At 38.4% G+C, this 13,321-nt stretch overlaps 1 protein-coding gene across 5 annotated transcripts in view; it reads left to right on the top strand.

The window, feature by feature from the left end:
- The window catches only part of SMAD1 (SMAD family member 1), a 74,170-nt gene extending 61,823 nt beyond the window's left edge, over nt 1–12,347 (top strand). For 4 of the 5 annotated variants that reach the window (XM_021679358.1, XM_021679357.1, XM_021679360.1 and 1 more), the window contains 3 exons: nt 1,962–2,183; nt 7,690–7,946; nt 10,999–12,347. In XM_021679358.1, the coding sequence (XP_021535033.1) occupies nt 1,962–2,183; nt 7,690–7,946; nt 10,999–11,142 (623 nt within the window). In that variant the 3' untranslated portion in view covers nt 11,143–12,347. The remainder of the gene's footprint in view (nt 1–1,961; nt 2,184–7,689; nt 7,947–10,998) is intronic. The other variant, XM_021679359.1, reaches the window with a different exon arrangement.
- Nucleotides 12,348–13,321: the final 974 nt, after the last annotated feature.

The raw sequence follows: 13,321 nt of genomic DNA, 5'->3' as shown, positions 1-13,321 counted from the left end.
GCAGTGTAGTAAATTGGAATGTACAACTTCTTAATCTGTAAAATATTTTTACATCTGTCCTACTGGCTCTGTATTTTATGGTTCCTCATAATCTCTCGAACAACCTCCCAAACATAATTATCAACCAAAAAATAAAAATGCTGGTTGAGGAAAAAAAAAACCTCTCCTGTCTCGCCCATCTTTGGAGTTTGTATTTTGGGAACAGGACAGCAGGAGAGGATGGGCACAGCACCGCTGTCCAGTGAGGAGCGGGTGGACCCTGTGGCGATCGTGGTTAAGCCTAAAATGTCTGCTGTCAGGAAATAGGCCTTTCAGTTGCTATAAAATTTTTCCTTCAAAGAGCTTTTTGAAATTTCCCCATTAGAATAGGTTTACAGTTAATATCTTCATGAGGAAGGAATGTTGGCCTTTCTGTTACTGTTTTACCTTTGCTGGTTTTCCTAAGGCAGGAGTCAGCACACTACAGCCCGCAGACCAATTCAGCCTGCTGCCTGTTTTTGTAAATAAATTTTTACGGGAGCACAGCTACGTCCATTACATATGATCTGTGGCAGCTTTAGCACTGCTAGGGCACAGTTGAATAGTTGGAGTGGAGACCAGATGGCCCACAAAATCTTTCTGGTCTCTTACAGGAAAAAATGTGTCATCCTCCGACCTAAACGAATAGTATCTTGAACAACCCCAATAGCTTATAAAAGCCTTCTCTAATGATGTCGCAGCCTTCTTTTAAGATTTAGCGCTAGGTAAATCACTAAAATTTTGCGCTTTGAAATACAGCAAGCTGACCTGGGATCGTTGCTCAGCAGAGAAGATAGCGTACGCCTGTATTGGGCTCACGTGCTTAAGTGTATAGAGCGGCTAACATATGCGTGGATTTTTTTTAATGATCGTTTTCTTTGTTTTCTTTACCGAATGCTAAAATTAAGTGCATCGGGATATCCGTGGAGGTTGATGTTAAGAACACAGAAGTACTTCTTCCTAAGCAGTTACGGCTTATGCTTCTAATGCGGATATTCTTTCTCTTTTTACGACTGTACGCTCAGGACCTCGTAAACCTCAGATCATTACGTATTGGCATACTGGGCATACGTGGTTTGTATTCCTGGAATCTCTAAAGCAGTGGTATAAGAGGTTTTACTACAGAAGGAACTTATCTTTAGAACCTTTTCGTTGCAAATGTTTAGAAGCATGTTCTGTTTGGAGATTTGTTAGTCTTAAGAGATTTGACTTAACAAGCTGCATCCTGTCAGTAAAGTTGGGTAATTTCCATTGTTGGCCCATTCTGGGAATGGAGAGACAAAACACACCTGCTCTGCATGACTTAAAGCAAATATAAGGAAGTTAGCATGAAATCTGGATGAGCGAGATATGATTCATTCTGTAAAAATGGCCAGCTGGCAAGATTTCTTCCTGCGTTTGAGGACTGGAGCCGAGCTGCGGCTGTGATCGTTATTGGCAGCTGAATGTGAAGTAAGGGAACTGCTTATCAATCATTAGAAACTGATTTTCATTACTTTGAAAAAAGCCTAGGCCTGTGAAGGCTTTGTTGAAAGTCACCCTTTTTCTGCCAGCACCTTTGGCACATTTCCTGTCCTCTATTGTGCTCTTCGCATTGGTTTTTCACTTGCCACTTGTATTTCTTTAGATGGGGAGCCAGCGTCTGTGGTGGGGAGCGAGTAGCATATTGTGAGTGTTCAGCAAGTGCTCTTGGTATGCTTGCTTAGCTGGCGTTTTGGTGATCTGATAGTAATTGGGGAAAATTATTTTCCAATTAAAGGGGAATGTCACACTTAGTAAGGAGGACCTGTTTTGGATGTCATAGAGAAACCGTATACGTTATAATGGCCCTTGCTTTTCCATATCTTCATTCCATGATCCTGAGCCAATTTTACAACACAGTTTCAGTTTTTGAGAGCCCGAGGCACTAACCGAGGTTGACTATAAGCTTTTCTTTCTTACAGATGTTCAGGCGGTTGCTTATGAGGAACCAAAACACTGGTGCTCTATTGTCTACTATGAGCTCAATAATCGTGTGGGTGAAGCGTTCCACGCCTCCTCCACAAGTGTGTTGGTGGATGGTTTCACCGATCCTTCCAACAATAAGAACCGTTTCTGCCTTGGGCTGCTCTCCAACGTTAACCGGAATTCCACTATTGAAAACACCAGGCGGCACATTGGAAAAGGTGAGTTTGCGCTCGAACCTGTTTCAAATGTTTGTCTCTTGTGTCCCTGTTCCCCTAGAACCCACTTAGTTGTTCCTAGAGCAGACTCGTATAGCAAACACCAGGTAGGAAACACTGGCTCCAGTTGGTAAATATTCTTTCAGTTTCTATCAGCAGGACGTTGCTCACTTCCCAGTCGGCAGTTTTCGTGGTCTGCCGCCTCATCGGAGTTGGTATTAATTAGCTGAAATAGTGATCTGGGGAGCACTGCTCTAGCTTACATTTTGCTGCAGGATAAAAGCAGCTGTTAGAAAGTGACTTACAACCTAAAACTAAACGCAAGTTAAAACAAGTAAACCTAATGTGTTTCAAATGAGTACCGTAACTCACGGGGAAAAAGAAAGAACCAATCCAGAATAACTTACGAATATAGTGTTCGGCTATGAATCTCCAGGCCAGGCCAGGTAGGGTAGAGTGCTTGCAAACAAATCCTGAACCCTTTTTAGTAGGCTTGATTATCTGGTAGCAATATGAATAAAATAGGGAACTTTGAGATAGAAGATGAAGCAAATGACTGAGTGTGTGGATGTTGCTGAGAGCATGGCTGTTCACTATGGAATAAGAAACATACAGGTGTGGAGGAGGGCAAAAGATAAACCCTGTGGAGGTATCAGGGTGAAATGATGCTTTAATAATATGTGTATGCATGTTTATGTTCTCGTGGATGTGTGTGTGTGCGTGCATGTGCGTATGTAGGTGTGCTCAAACATGCATGTAGTTTGTGATCTGTCTGCTGAAAGGGCCAACAAGCAAAGACACCCAGGAGCAATAAGCACATCTGGTGCTCGGCCCATCATCTCTAACACCATTTCCCACTGAGAGAGGATCCGGGGTTTCTTGGGGAAAGGGCTGACTCCAGGTAGACAATGATGAGCCTGGAACATTTTGTTACATCAGACAGTGAAGAAACGCTTATGAAAATGATGAGGGAATGTCACAGGAGCCAACTTGGAGGGGCTTCCCAGGCCAATTCTGGGACGGTTTGAGCACCAAGATAATTAAGTACAGCTATGGATTTTAAACCACTGAAAAACAATAGTAATTTTGTAAGTCCATGCCAATAATAAATGGATAAAGGAATGAATGAGGAAGGCTGGTTGGGAAATGTAGAGTGAGTGCTAGATTTGGAAAGTCATCATTTTGCAGCCATCAGTCGGGAATCCTCAGTGGACGCTAAACAGAATTTTTTGCGAGAATCAGGATATTTGCATGGTCTTGCAGTGTCTCCTCACAGACTGCCTCTTAGTTACAAGGGAGAATAAAAATCAGTAATCATACAGTGGAGACATTGGACAGCATCTTGACTGGGAGATCAAAATTATCATCACCAGTGAGAGACAGATGGATGTCATATACCACCGGATGTGATGCCCTGAGAAGGAAGTAACATCACCTATGCAGACTTCCAGTCGAGAATGCCAGTCTGAATCTCATCAGTGGGGAAACTTCAGACAAACTCAAAATTCTATTAAAAAGGGTGAGGAGGAACTGTATTCTTCCAAAATATCAACGTCGGAAGACAAAGGTGTGCAAATGTTCCACATTAAAAGAGATTAAAGAGCTATGACAGCTGTGTAATAAGCTGACCCATTGACCCACATTACAATAAGCTGTGTAATGATCTGTCCCAGAAAGGGGAAAAAATACCACAGAGGGCCTTACTGGGGTCAGCAGGTAGAGTTAGAGCACGAGTGATAGATTAGGTAAGACTATTACATCAATGGTACATGCGCTGGCTTTGCTGACTGTCCTGTGGCTATGTAAGAGAACATCCCTAGTCTTAGGAAATGCACACGCTTATGTATATACACACAAATATGTAGATAAGTAGAGAGATCTGTCCATCTAAAAAAAATCCTGGGTCAGAATATATATAGATCTATGCATATACATGTATATATGTGTGGATGTATATATATGAATATACATGAGGGTGTGTGTAAAAGCATAGAGGGGAAGGAGGTGCAAATGATCAAACTTGTCACAGTAGATGAATCAGGATAGTGGTTATATGAGTGTTCTTTGTTCTGTTTTTCTTGGCTGTTCTATTTCTGTAAGTTTGAAATTATTTCTATGGTAAACATTTTTTTAAAATGACCTATAAAATTTAGAATAGTGGACTAGATTAAGTGGTTATTTAATAAATGCTTAAAAGGCATTATCTGATACAACACTTGATCCTTAAAAAAAAAAAAAAAAAGCCTAAAACAGGAATTAATGGATAGTTCCTTTATATGATTAAGGGAGAAAAAATAAACCCTAACCTCCACATTTGATGATGAAATGCTAGAACCTAGGTTCGTAACATAAAGATCTATGATCTGTAAACCCTGTAAATTGTACATAAACGCAATTTTGCATACATTTGGGATGGAGGGATATATTTTTCCCTAAGTTTTGAAGTTGACCATTACCCCAAAGTACTAAAAAGCCATTGCACTCTGGAACATTTCTATTAAAAATTAGGAAGAGGGGCGCGTGGGTGGCTCAGTTGGTTAAGCATCTGACTCTTGATCTCAGCTCAGGTCTTGATCTCAGGGTGAGTTCAAGCCCCACATTGGGCTCCATGCCAAGCGTGGAGCCTACTTTAAAAAAACAAAAAATAGGAAGAAAATAAGGATTCTGGGAATGCGGTTATTTAAAATTGTTCCAGATGCCTTGACTAATGTATTCAAATGTAGAGTTATCGATAATGGAAGTAAGCCAAAATTATCAATATTGCAGATGATGTGATTAACTAATTGATAATATTCTTGGGATAGATTCTTGGAGTGAAATTAGTAGGTCTAAAGCTCTTGATATATTATGCCAAATTACTTTCCAGAAAGCTTTTATTACTTTCCACTTGCACCATAAGTCTGTGTATGAGTGCCTTTCCTCCTTCACCCATGTTAGTATTACTGACATAAGTAATACTGACCTGCTAATATTTATGGTCCTTGTGTTTATTCAAAAGTTATGGTGGTTTATCTAGAAACTTCTAAAGAATTTATTTTTAGAAACTATATGCCAGTTTTATTTAATCTGGCAATAACCAGTTAGAAAATATAGTGGAGGGGGAAATCACATTTCCAATAGCAACAGAAAATGTAATTTTTTGGAAATAATCTGAATCAGCAATACATGAGAATTATGTAAAGAAAACCAAATTTTACTGAGAGAAAGAAAATTTAGGTATATAAATAAGCAGTGTTCCTTAAAGAGAAGGCTTAATATCATGAGAATATTTTAAGGATGTGTGTTCTTCCTAATTTCAGTTTATGGTTTAAAACAACCCATGCCAGAATCACAATGTGTTATTTTTTTGGAAGTGGGAAAATGTGTTCTGATATTACCTGGCAGGATAAACAAGTAAAAATAGCTAAATTTTTTAATGGAAGAATAAAGAAAAAAATCTTGATGTTAGGTTAAATATTATGAAAACTACAATTAAATCAGGTTTAGACAAAATGGTAGAAGAAATTAAACTCAGACTATATTGTATTTCAAAATTAATGTATGTTAAGTGAAGCATAACAAATCCGTAGTCTTCTAGTGGTCCTGCAGTAACAAAGTTAGCTTTTAGGTGAGGCTATAGGGAGAAACCCTGACCTCATTTCATATATGCAAATAGATTAATGAATTGAGTTTTGTTGTTTTTTGTTTTTAATGGTAAGCTATTAAGCTAGAAGAAAATACATTTGATCAAAGAGGTAGAAATTTTCTAAGCATAAAAAGCAGTAGAAAAGATCACAAGAGATTTGACTACTCAAAGCTTTCAAACTTCTGTAGATTAAAAATACAAAGGACTAATGGGGAAACAAATAGGAAATAAATTATTTATAGCTTACACATAGCTCATAAAAAAACAATAAAAATACTAGAACCCCAGTGGGATAATAGGTAAAAAATATGAACAGTAAGTTCATAAGAGAAACAGATGGCTAATAAACATCTGAGAGCATATCCAGTCTCACATGCAAATTAAAACAATATTGTTTTTCAGCTGTAATTTATTTTAATTTACTTGTTTTTGTCTTAAACTTACTCAGTCCTGGCCCAGGCAAAACGAGAAAAGCACTCATACACTGCTGGTAGGGTGTAAATTGATACAAGCATTCTGGAAAGTCGTTTGGCAAAGTGAGTCAAGAGCCTTCGATCCAGTGATTTAACTTCCAGGAACCTCTCCCAAGGATATTATCAAAAATAATTCAGAGACATTTATACTGGCATTGTTATAACAGAAAATTAGTATCAACGCTATGGTCCAGTATTGGGAGAATTGCTAAAGTAAATTGTATCCATATATCGTGTAGATACTTTAAATGTTTGCAGAGAAAGTTTAGTGATACTCAAAACCTGTAATCCAGTGTGTCCAACTATTAACAGTTCTTGCCTCTGTGTCACTGAACAAGTGATGATATTTTCTGCTTCTTTATATTTTGTTTTACTTTTTATTTTTATTTTTTTAAAGATTTTATTTATTTGAGAGAGAATGAAAGAGAGAGAGCACAAGAGGGGGGAGGGTCAGAGGGAGAAGCAGACTCCCCGCCGAGCAGGGAGCCCGATGTGGGACTCGATCCCGGGACTCCAGGATCATGACCTGAGCCGAAGGCAGCCGCTTAACCAACTGAGCCACCCAGGCGCCCCTTTGTTTTACTTTTTAAATGTTCACAATGAAAATTCCTCATTTTTATAATCAGGAAAAAACTCAACACACACACACACACACACACACACACACACACACTCTGTCTCTTAAATTGTTTTCTCGACATCAGGCAGGAAGGCGGGCTTCTGTTCCAGCAGCTATTTAATTGTTACAGAAGTCTTAGCCATTGTGTGTACATGTAAACACAACACATAATTTTTTGGATTGGATTGGAGACAATAGTTTTAGCACTGGCTGAGGCATATGCCAGAGTTACCTGCACAGTAGACTGTTTAAAGCCACATGGGATGTGACTCTGTTCGCTGCATGGCCTATAATAATCTCCCTTAATGGTGCAGGGCTTTGTCAGAGAGCCCCCCTCCCCCTACTTTCCTTTTTTTAAAGGCTGGGTAGGATCAATTTCCTACACTCCTGGCACTCTAAGATGTCACAGGAAGAAGTTTGGAGCAGATGGTAGTTCGGGGAGATCAGATTGCACACAGTATGAATTATTTTTATAATTATTTCCCCCTGGACCTTACATCTTCTAGCTCTCAGCACTACTTCCTCCACCTCTGGTTTTCTAGTTCTTTTACTTGTCTCGACCCTCCTTTCTTTGTTATTTCCTAGACGCCTCTTAGACATACGTGTTAACGAAAGAACATTGTATGACCTAATAGGGTTAACTAAGATTTTATCAGTTGTGCAAGATTTGGAGAGTATCTGTCTAGTTAGCCAAAGTTTAAATCCATGCAAATTCATATCTTGAAGATACACAGATGCTTTTTGGCTGAGAAAAATGATAATGAAGACATTGCATGTGTTGTCTTCCTACAGGAGTGCATCTTTACTATGTTGGAGGGGAAGTGTACGCCGAATGCCTCAGCGACAGCAGCATCTTTGTGCAAAGTCGGAACTGCAACTACCATCATGGATTTCACCCCACTACTGTTTGCAAGATCCCTAGTGGGTGTAGTTTGAAAATTTTTAATAACCAAGAATTCGCTCAGTTATTGGCACAGTCTGTGAACCATGGCTTCGAGACAGTCTATGAGCTCACTAAAATGTGCACTATCCGCATGAGCTTTGTAAAGGTAAGTGAGCTCCGATTCGACACACTTGATGCACTTCCCCTCAGTGTACAAATCTGTATCTTCTTGATATGTGTCCGTAGAAGCCAACTTATTACCGAGGCATTTTTGAACTTTAGTAAGGATGTCAGTTATTATGAGGATATAATTAGAATTATAGGAGTGTGTATTAAATGTCAACAGTGTAGGAGGCTTGAATAACTTTTTCCTATTTGAATAAGCACTGTTTTAACTATTGTAGAACCATAAGAAAATATTTTGTTATATATTTAACATGTATAATTTAAATGCATCATTTTTTTAAGAGATCAATTCAGTAAACCCACCCTCCCTACCTTTTCATTCTGTGTTTTTAGTACCTTTCTGATGGTAACATTTGTTGCTTTTGTTTCAACAATAAACAGGTGACCTTTTTGTAAATAAAAATTCATCACACTGGGGTTTATTTTTGATTGGTCAGGTTTTTTTAATGTTTTCAGTAAACATCATTTTCTTATAATTCAAAAATTAGTAAGACCCTTGCCCACAGATTAGTAGATGCCTTACTTCTAAGATTATTGTTAGGGTTGAGGATGGAGAAGGTTAAAGACATTACTCACAATAACCTCTTTTCTGCCTTCTCTTTTGCCTCTGAGAAATAAAAAATTTTAAGATGTCATTGAAATGTAAAAAAATTAAATATCTGATTAGATTTCATGAGTTGTAACTTATGTTGTAACTTACGCTAGTGACTGACTTGTCTCTGAATTCTCAAAGATAAATTTTCATCCTCTGTTACCTCGAGAAACAGAACTAATTATATATTTGGGTGAGGCAATCACCTTTTATGTCCTCTCTTCAGAAGCTCACCTAACTTGTTGTTAAACCTGTTTTGTAATGTGTGTGTTACAGAGGGTAATTTTGGAACCTTCCTTTGTTAAACATCCTTTAGATCAAAGATACCTTTCCCTGCGTATCATTTTTTTCTTACTTCTTTGAATCATATTAGCAGATTTTGACTCTGTTCTCTTAATGTTTTCTTAAAACATTATTCAACAGTTGTGTGTGGCTGGTCTGGTCCCTTTGTAGTCTTAAAGGTTTTTTTGTTTTTTTTTTTACCCTTTAAAGAGGTTGACCAATACTCTATATACCTGTGAGACTACAGAGATCTTACTCATCCACAACTGTCACTGTTTAATTTTTGACTTTGCATTTTGGCTAAAATGAATTTTAAAATGAGGACAGTAACTTGCCAGCAGTTCTTTTTGTTTGTTGTTTTACTGGTATGGAGGAAAGAATACCTGTTAAGAGTCAAGAGACCCAGGTTCTAGTTTTAGCTGCCATTTTAACTGTGCGATTAAGGCACAGGGATCCTTTGCTAATCCTCATGATCATCATGTTTAAAATGGGTGGATGGAGATGGGAAGTGTGGTAGTCTACTATTACTGAAGGACCACTCAAGAAGAATTTACGACTCTACTTTAAATTTTAATTATTCACTTTTACACAAGTAAAAACAAACTTTACACTAATAAAAAGTGTGATATAAGGACATGCATTAAAAATGTATTAGATTTCATTCATTCAGCAAATATTTTTAGCACTATTCCAGAGAATTAATGCAAAGATTGAAAAAGCACCTCATTCTCTAGGTTCACAATGCTAATGCCCTAGTATGTATTTAATCATAAAATAATGTGATATATAGTGGAATGGGGGATAATATAAGATATAATGAACATAGCTGGGAAGCTGGATTTGGAGTTAAGGGTCAGCAAATTTTGTTTTAAAACTCCTGCCGACCTGATAAAGGGCAGCTGCTTATCATATGTTTGCAACAAAAAAAATTGTATAGTGTTTGTACAGTATTGTTCTTTTTTATCATAAGGATTGCATACCTTGCCCTTGTCACACTTAGCATCTTAGAGAAATGATACAGAACATTTTACTCATATTAATAGCCAATCTTGTGCTATTTTGAAGACAATCATTTTGGACTTTAAAGCACACATTTTATAAATTATTTGCACACTAAACTCCCCATATATCTGAAAAATCCAAGTCAGTTTAGCTGAACAAGCATCTCTAAGGCTTCTGCTTTGTGCCAATCACTGTGCTAGATGTTTGAGATCAGATAAGTAAGATCTGGTCCCTTCAAAGAACTCCCTATCAAATGGAGGAAACATGCACACAAACCTTTCAAGTTAGCAATGTACTGATAGATGCAGGAATGCATGGGTGCATATACATAGGCAGTTCATGTCTCACAGCTTTTAGCTGGAGGTTCTGATATTTGTATGTGTTTCTTGAAATTCCTGGAGTAGGTGGGTGGTAGAGAGAAGTAGTACCCAACCTTCTCTGACATCCCTCGTGAAACAAGGGTTTATCAGAGCTTATATTCCATTGCCCACCACACCAATGAGTTTTTTTGATCTTTGCAATTGCAAGATTGCCTTTCTCTCATGCAACTTTGGTGTCCCAGTTCAGTCATACTGAAGATGTCTGGCAAGCTACCTTCCTGTACAAGTGTATGGTGGAATCTATTGATTCAAAGCCATGATGAGGTGTCAGTAATAGCTTTTTGGATATGTATGTGCTTCTCTCAGTTTGCTTCGAGATTGAAAGATCAAGAGCTCTTGTGTTGATAGGAGGACCACCAGTGACTGAGTGGGGGAGAAGCAGAATGTCAGTTTGTCTAACATAGCTTTTTCCTTGTTTTCTTGGTGATAAAATGAGAATTTAATATCTGTTCCAACCCTGTCAGTAACATAGTGGGAAATGAAAATGAAAGTTAAAAAGTGCCTTCGTTAAAACAGCCTTATAATGTATTTGAAAATTCATTCCCCAAGACCAGTACCTCTTAACCTGGAATGTATGGAGGGGCTTTAGGGACCCTTGAACACACCCATCCCCTGAAATTGCCTGCCAAATTGTGTGTGTGTGTGTGTGCACAAGCATCTGTCTTATGGAAAGCATCCGTGTCTTTAATCAGCATGTCTGGTTATGAGAACTCTTCTTACTTAAAAGTTTAACCACGGAGTTAAGCAAGTTAAATGACCTCCAGTGTGTCTTCTAGGGTTGGGGAGCAGAATACCACCGCCAGGATGTTACTAGCACCCCCTGCTGGATTGAGATCCACCTGCATGGCCCGCTCCAGTGGCTGGATAAAGTTCTTACTCAGATGGGTTCACCTCACAATCCTATTTCATCTGTGTCTTAAATGGCCTCAGGCTTCTGCCTCTTGAAAACTGTTGAGCCTTGCATGTACTTGAAGGATGGATGAGTCAGACACGATCAAGAACTGACCAAGGAGCCTTGATAATACTTGACCTCTGTGACCAACCGTTGGATTCAGAAATAAAAAAACCTTGGTAACATACTGTCGATATCAAGAACCTGTTCAGTTTACATTGTAACATTTTATGGTAAAATCAACTAAAATGCATACCTTTAGCAGGACTTCGTGTATAGTTAAAGGAGAGATGGCCAAGCCAGGGACAAATTATCTATTGGAGAAACGATCCTAAGAGATTCTTTTGTGTTTGGCACTTTAAGGTCATCGTTTGGCAAAAGTTTAGCATTAATAGTCTCTCTGAAGTGTGTTTTTATCAGGTTTAGAACCCATGTTGAGTCTTCTTTTCATGGGTTTTCATAATATTTTAAAACTATTTGTTTAGTAACGGTTTTTGTTTTTTAAGTAAAGTTTAATCTTGATGATATACATAGTAATCTTTCTAAAATTGTATGCTGACCATACTGCTGTCAGAATAATGTTAGGCATATGCTCTTTGCTAAATATATATGTACAGACTATTTGGAAGTTAAGAATTGATTAGACTAGTGGATTTAGGAGCATTTGAGGGGGGTGGGGGAGAGGGAAATGACAACTGCAAATGTAGAATATACTGTAAAGAGTCAGTTTGTTGCTTTCAAGAAACAAACTGATGTCTGAATTTTGCTGTGTTTCCATTTTTTAGAGATTTTATCCTACTTCTTTTTTTTTTCTCGTGTCTTCTATCCCTTCCTCTCCAAAAGCAGTTATGCAGCTGGTTTAATTCATATAACTGTGAGAGCAAATGAGTAATTCCTGCTACTCTGAAATCGACTGCCTGTATGTTTCAATACCAATTGTATGGAGTGCTTGAATGTAACTAAGCAGTTTTTATGGAGTTTACAGAAATAGGCTTTAATTTTCAAGTGAATTGTTTGCCAAACCTAGTAACTGTTAAATATTTGGAGGATTTAAAGAACATCCCTGTTTAAATCCATTTCAAACTTTTTAAATTTTTTTGTACTATGTTTGGTTTTATTTTTCTTCTGCTAATCTTTTATATTCACTTAACGCTCTCGTACATTGAGTACTTTTATTCTGAAACTAGTGGGTTTTCTCTACTGGAAATTTTAAATAAACCTGTCATTATTGCTTACTTTGATTAAAACTTTGTTGTTTCCTTCCTGAATTCACACACTAGATTTTAGGAATAATAAGATTTACTACTCTTTTGAGAGATTTTTCTCAAATATTCCTTGCCAGACGTTAACAAACTAAATTCCTAACACAGAGACAGGGAAACCGAATCGTGAAGAGAGCAGACTCCCTTTAAATCGGAAAAGAAAGGACATGTGGAACTTCGGAAATTAAGAAAAAACTAGCAAAATTTGGAATTTTAGACCTAAATGTATAAATTTATGTGAGGAATTGCAGCACAAGCAGTTATTGATGGACAGCACTCAGTCAACCAAAAGTTCCAATATCTAAACCTCACACAAGAAAGCAAGTGTAATATTGGGGAAGAATGAGAACTAAAACCGCCACAAGACGGGGCTCACCTGCCCATCTGCTTACCGCGGGAATGACGGGAATGCCGCAGCCGCTCTCCCATCCCCCACCCTCGCCGCAACAGTCTGCCCTGGAAGGACGCAGGCTGGAGGAGACTTAGTCTTCCCCGGCCAAAATGATGCCACCCTTTCTCCTTTGTATTTTTATTTTATTTTTAAAGATTTTATTTATTTATTTGACAGCAAGAGAGGGAACACAAGCAGGGGGAGTGGGAGAGGGAGAAGCAGGCTTCCCGCGGAGCAGGGAGCCCGGTGCGGGGCTCGATCCCAGGACCCTGGGACCATGACCTGAGCCGAAAGCAGACGCTTAACTCACTGAGCCACCCAGGCGCCCCTCTGCTTTGTATTTTTATACATCTTTCCCACAGTTGTTTACCAGCCCCATTTGATTCCCCAAACGATGACCACACAGAAATTTCTACTACATCCTGCTGTCTCCAAAAACATCGTGGTGCAAGTGGACAAAGCCTTGGAGAGAATACTTGTATTATAACACACGCTTATGCATGTCTGCTGGGTCACTTAACGTTTGTGAGCCTCTGTTTCCTTACCTGTAAAAA

Source organism: Neomonachus schauinslandi, chromosome 2, assembly GCF_002201575.2.
Source record: "Neomonachus schauinslandi chromosome 2, ASM220157v2, whole genome shotgun sequence".
Classification (NCBI taxonomy): Eukaryota; Metazoa; Chordata; class Mammalia; order Carnivora; family Phocidae; genus Neomonachus; species Neomonachus schauinslandi.
This window is presented reverse-complemented; position numbering and strand designations above follow the sequence as displayed.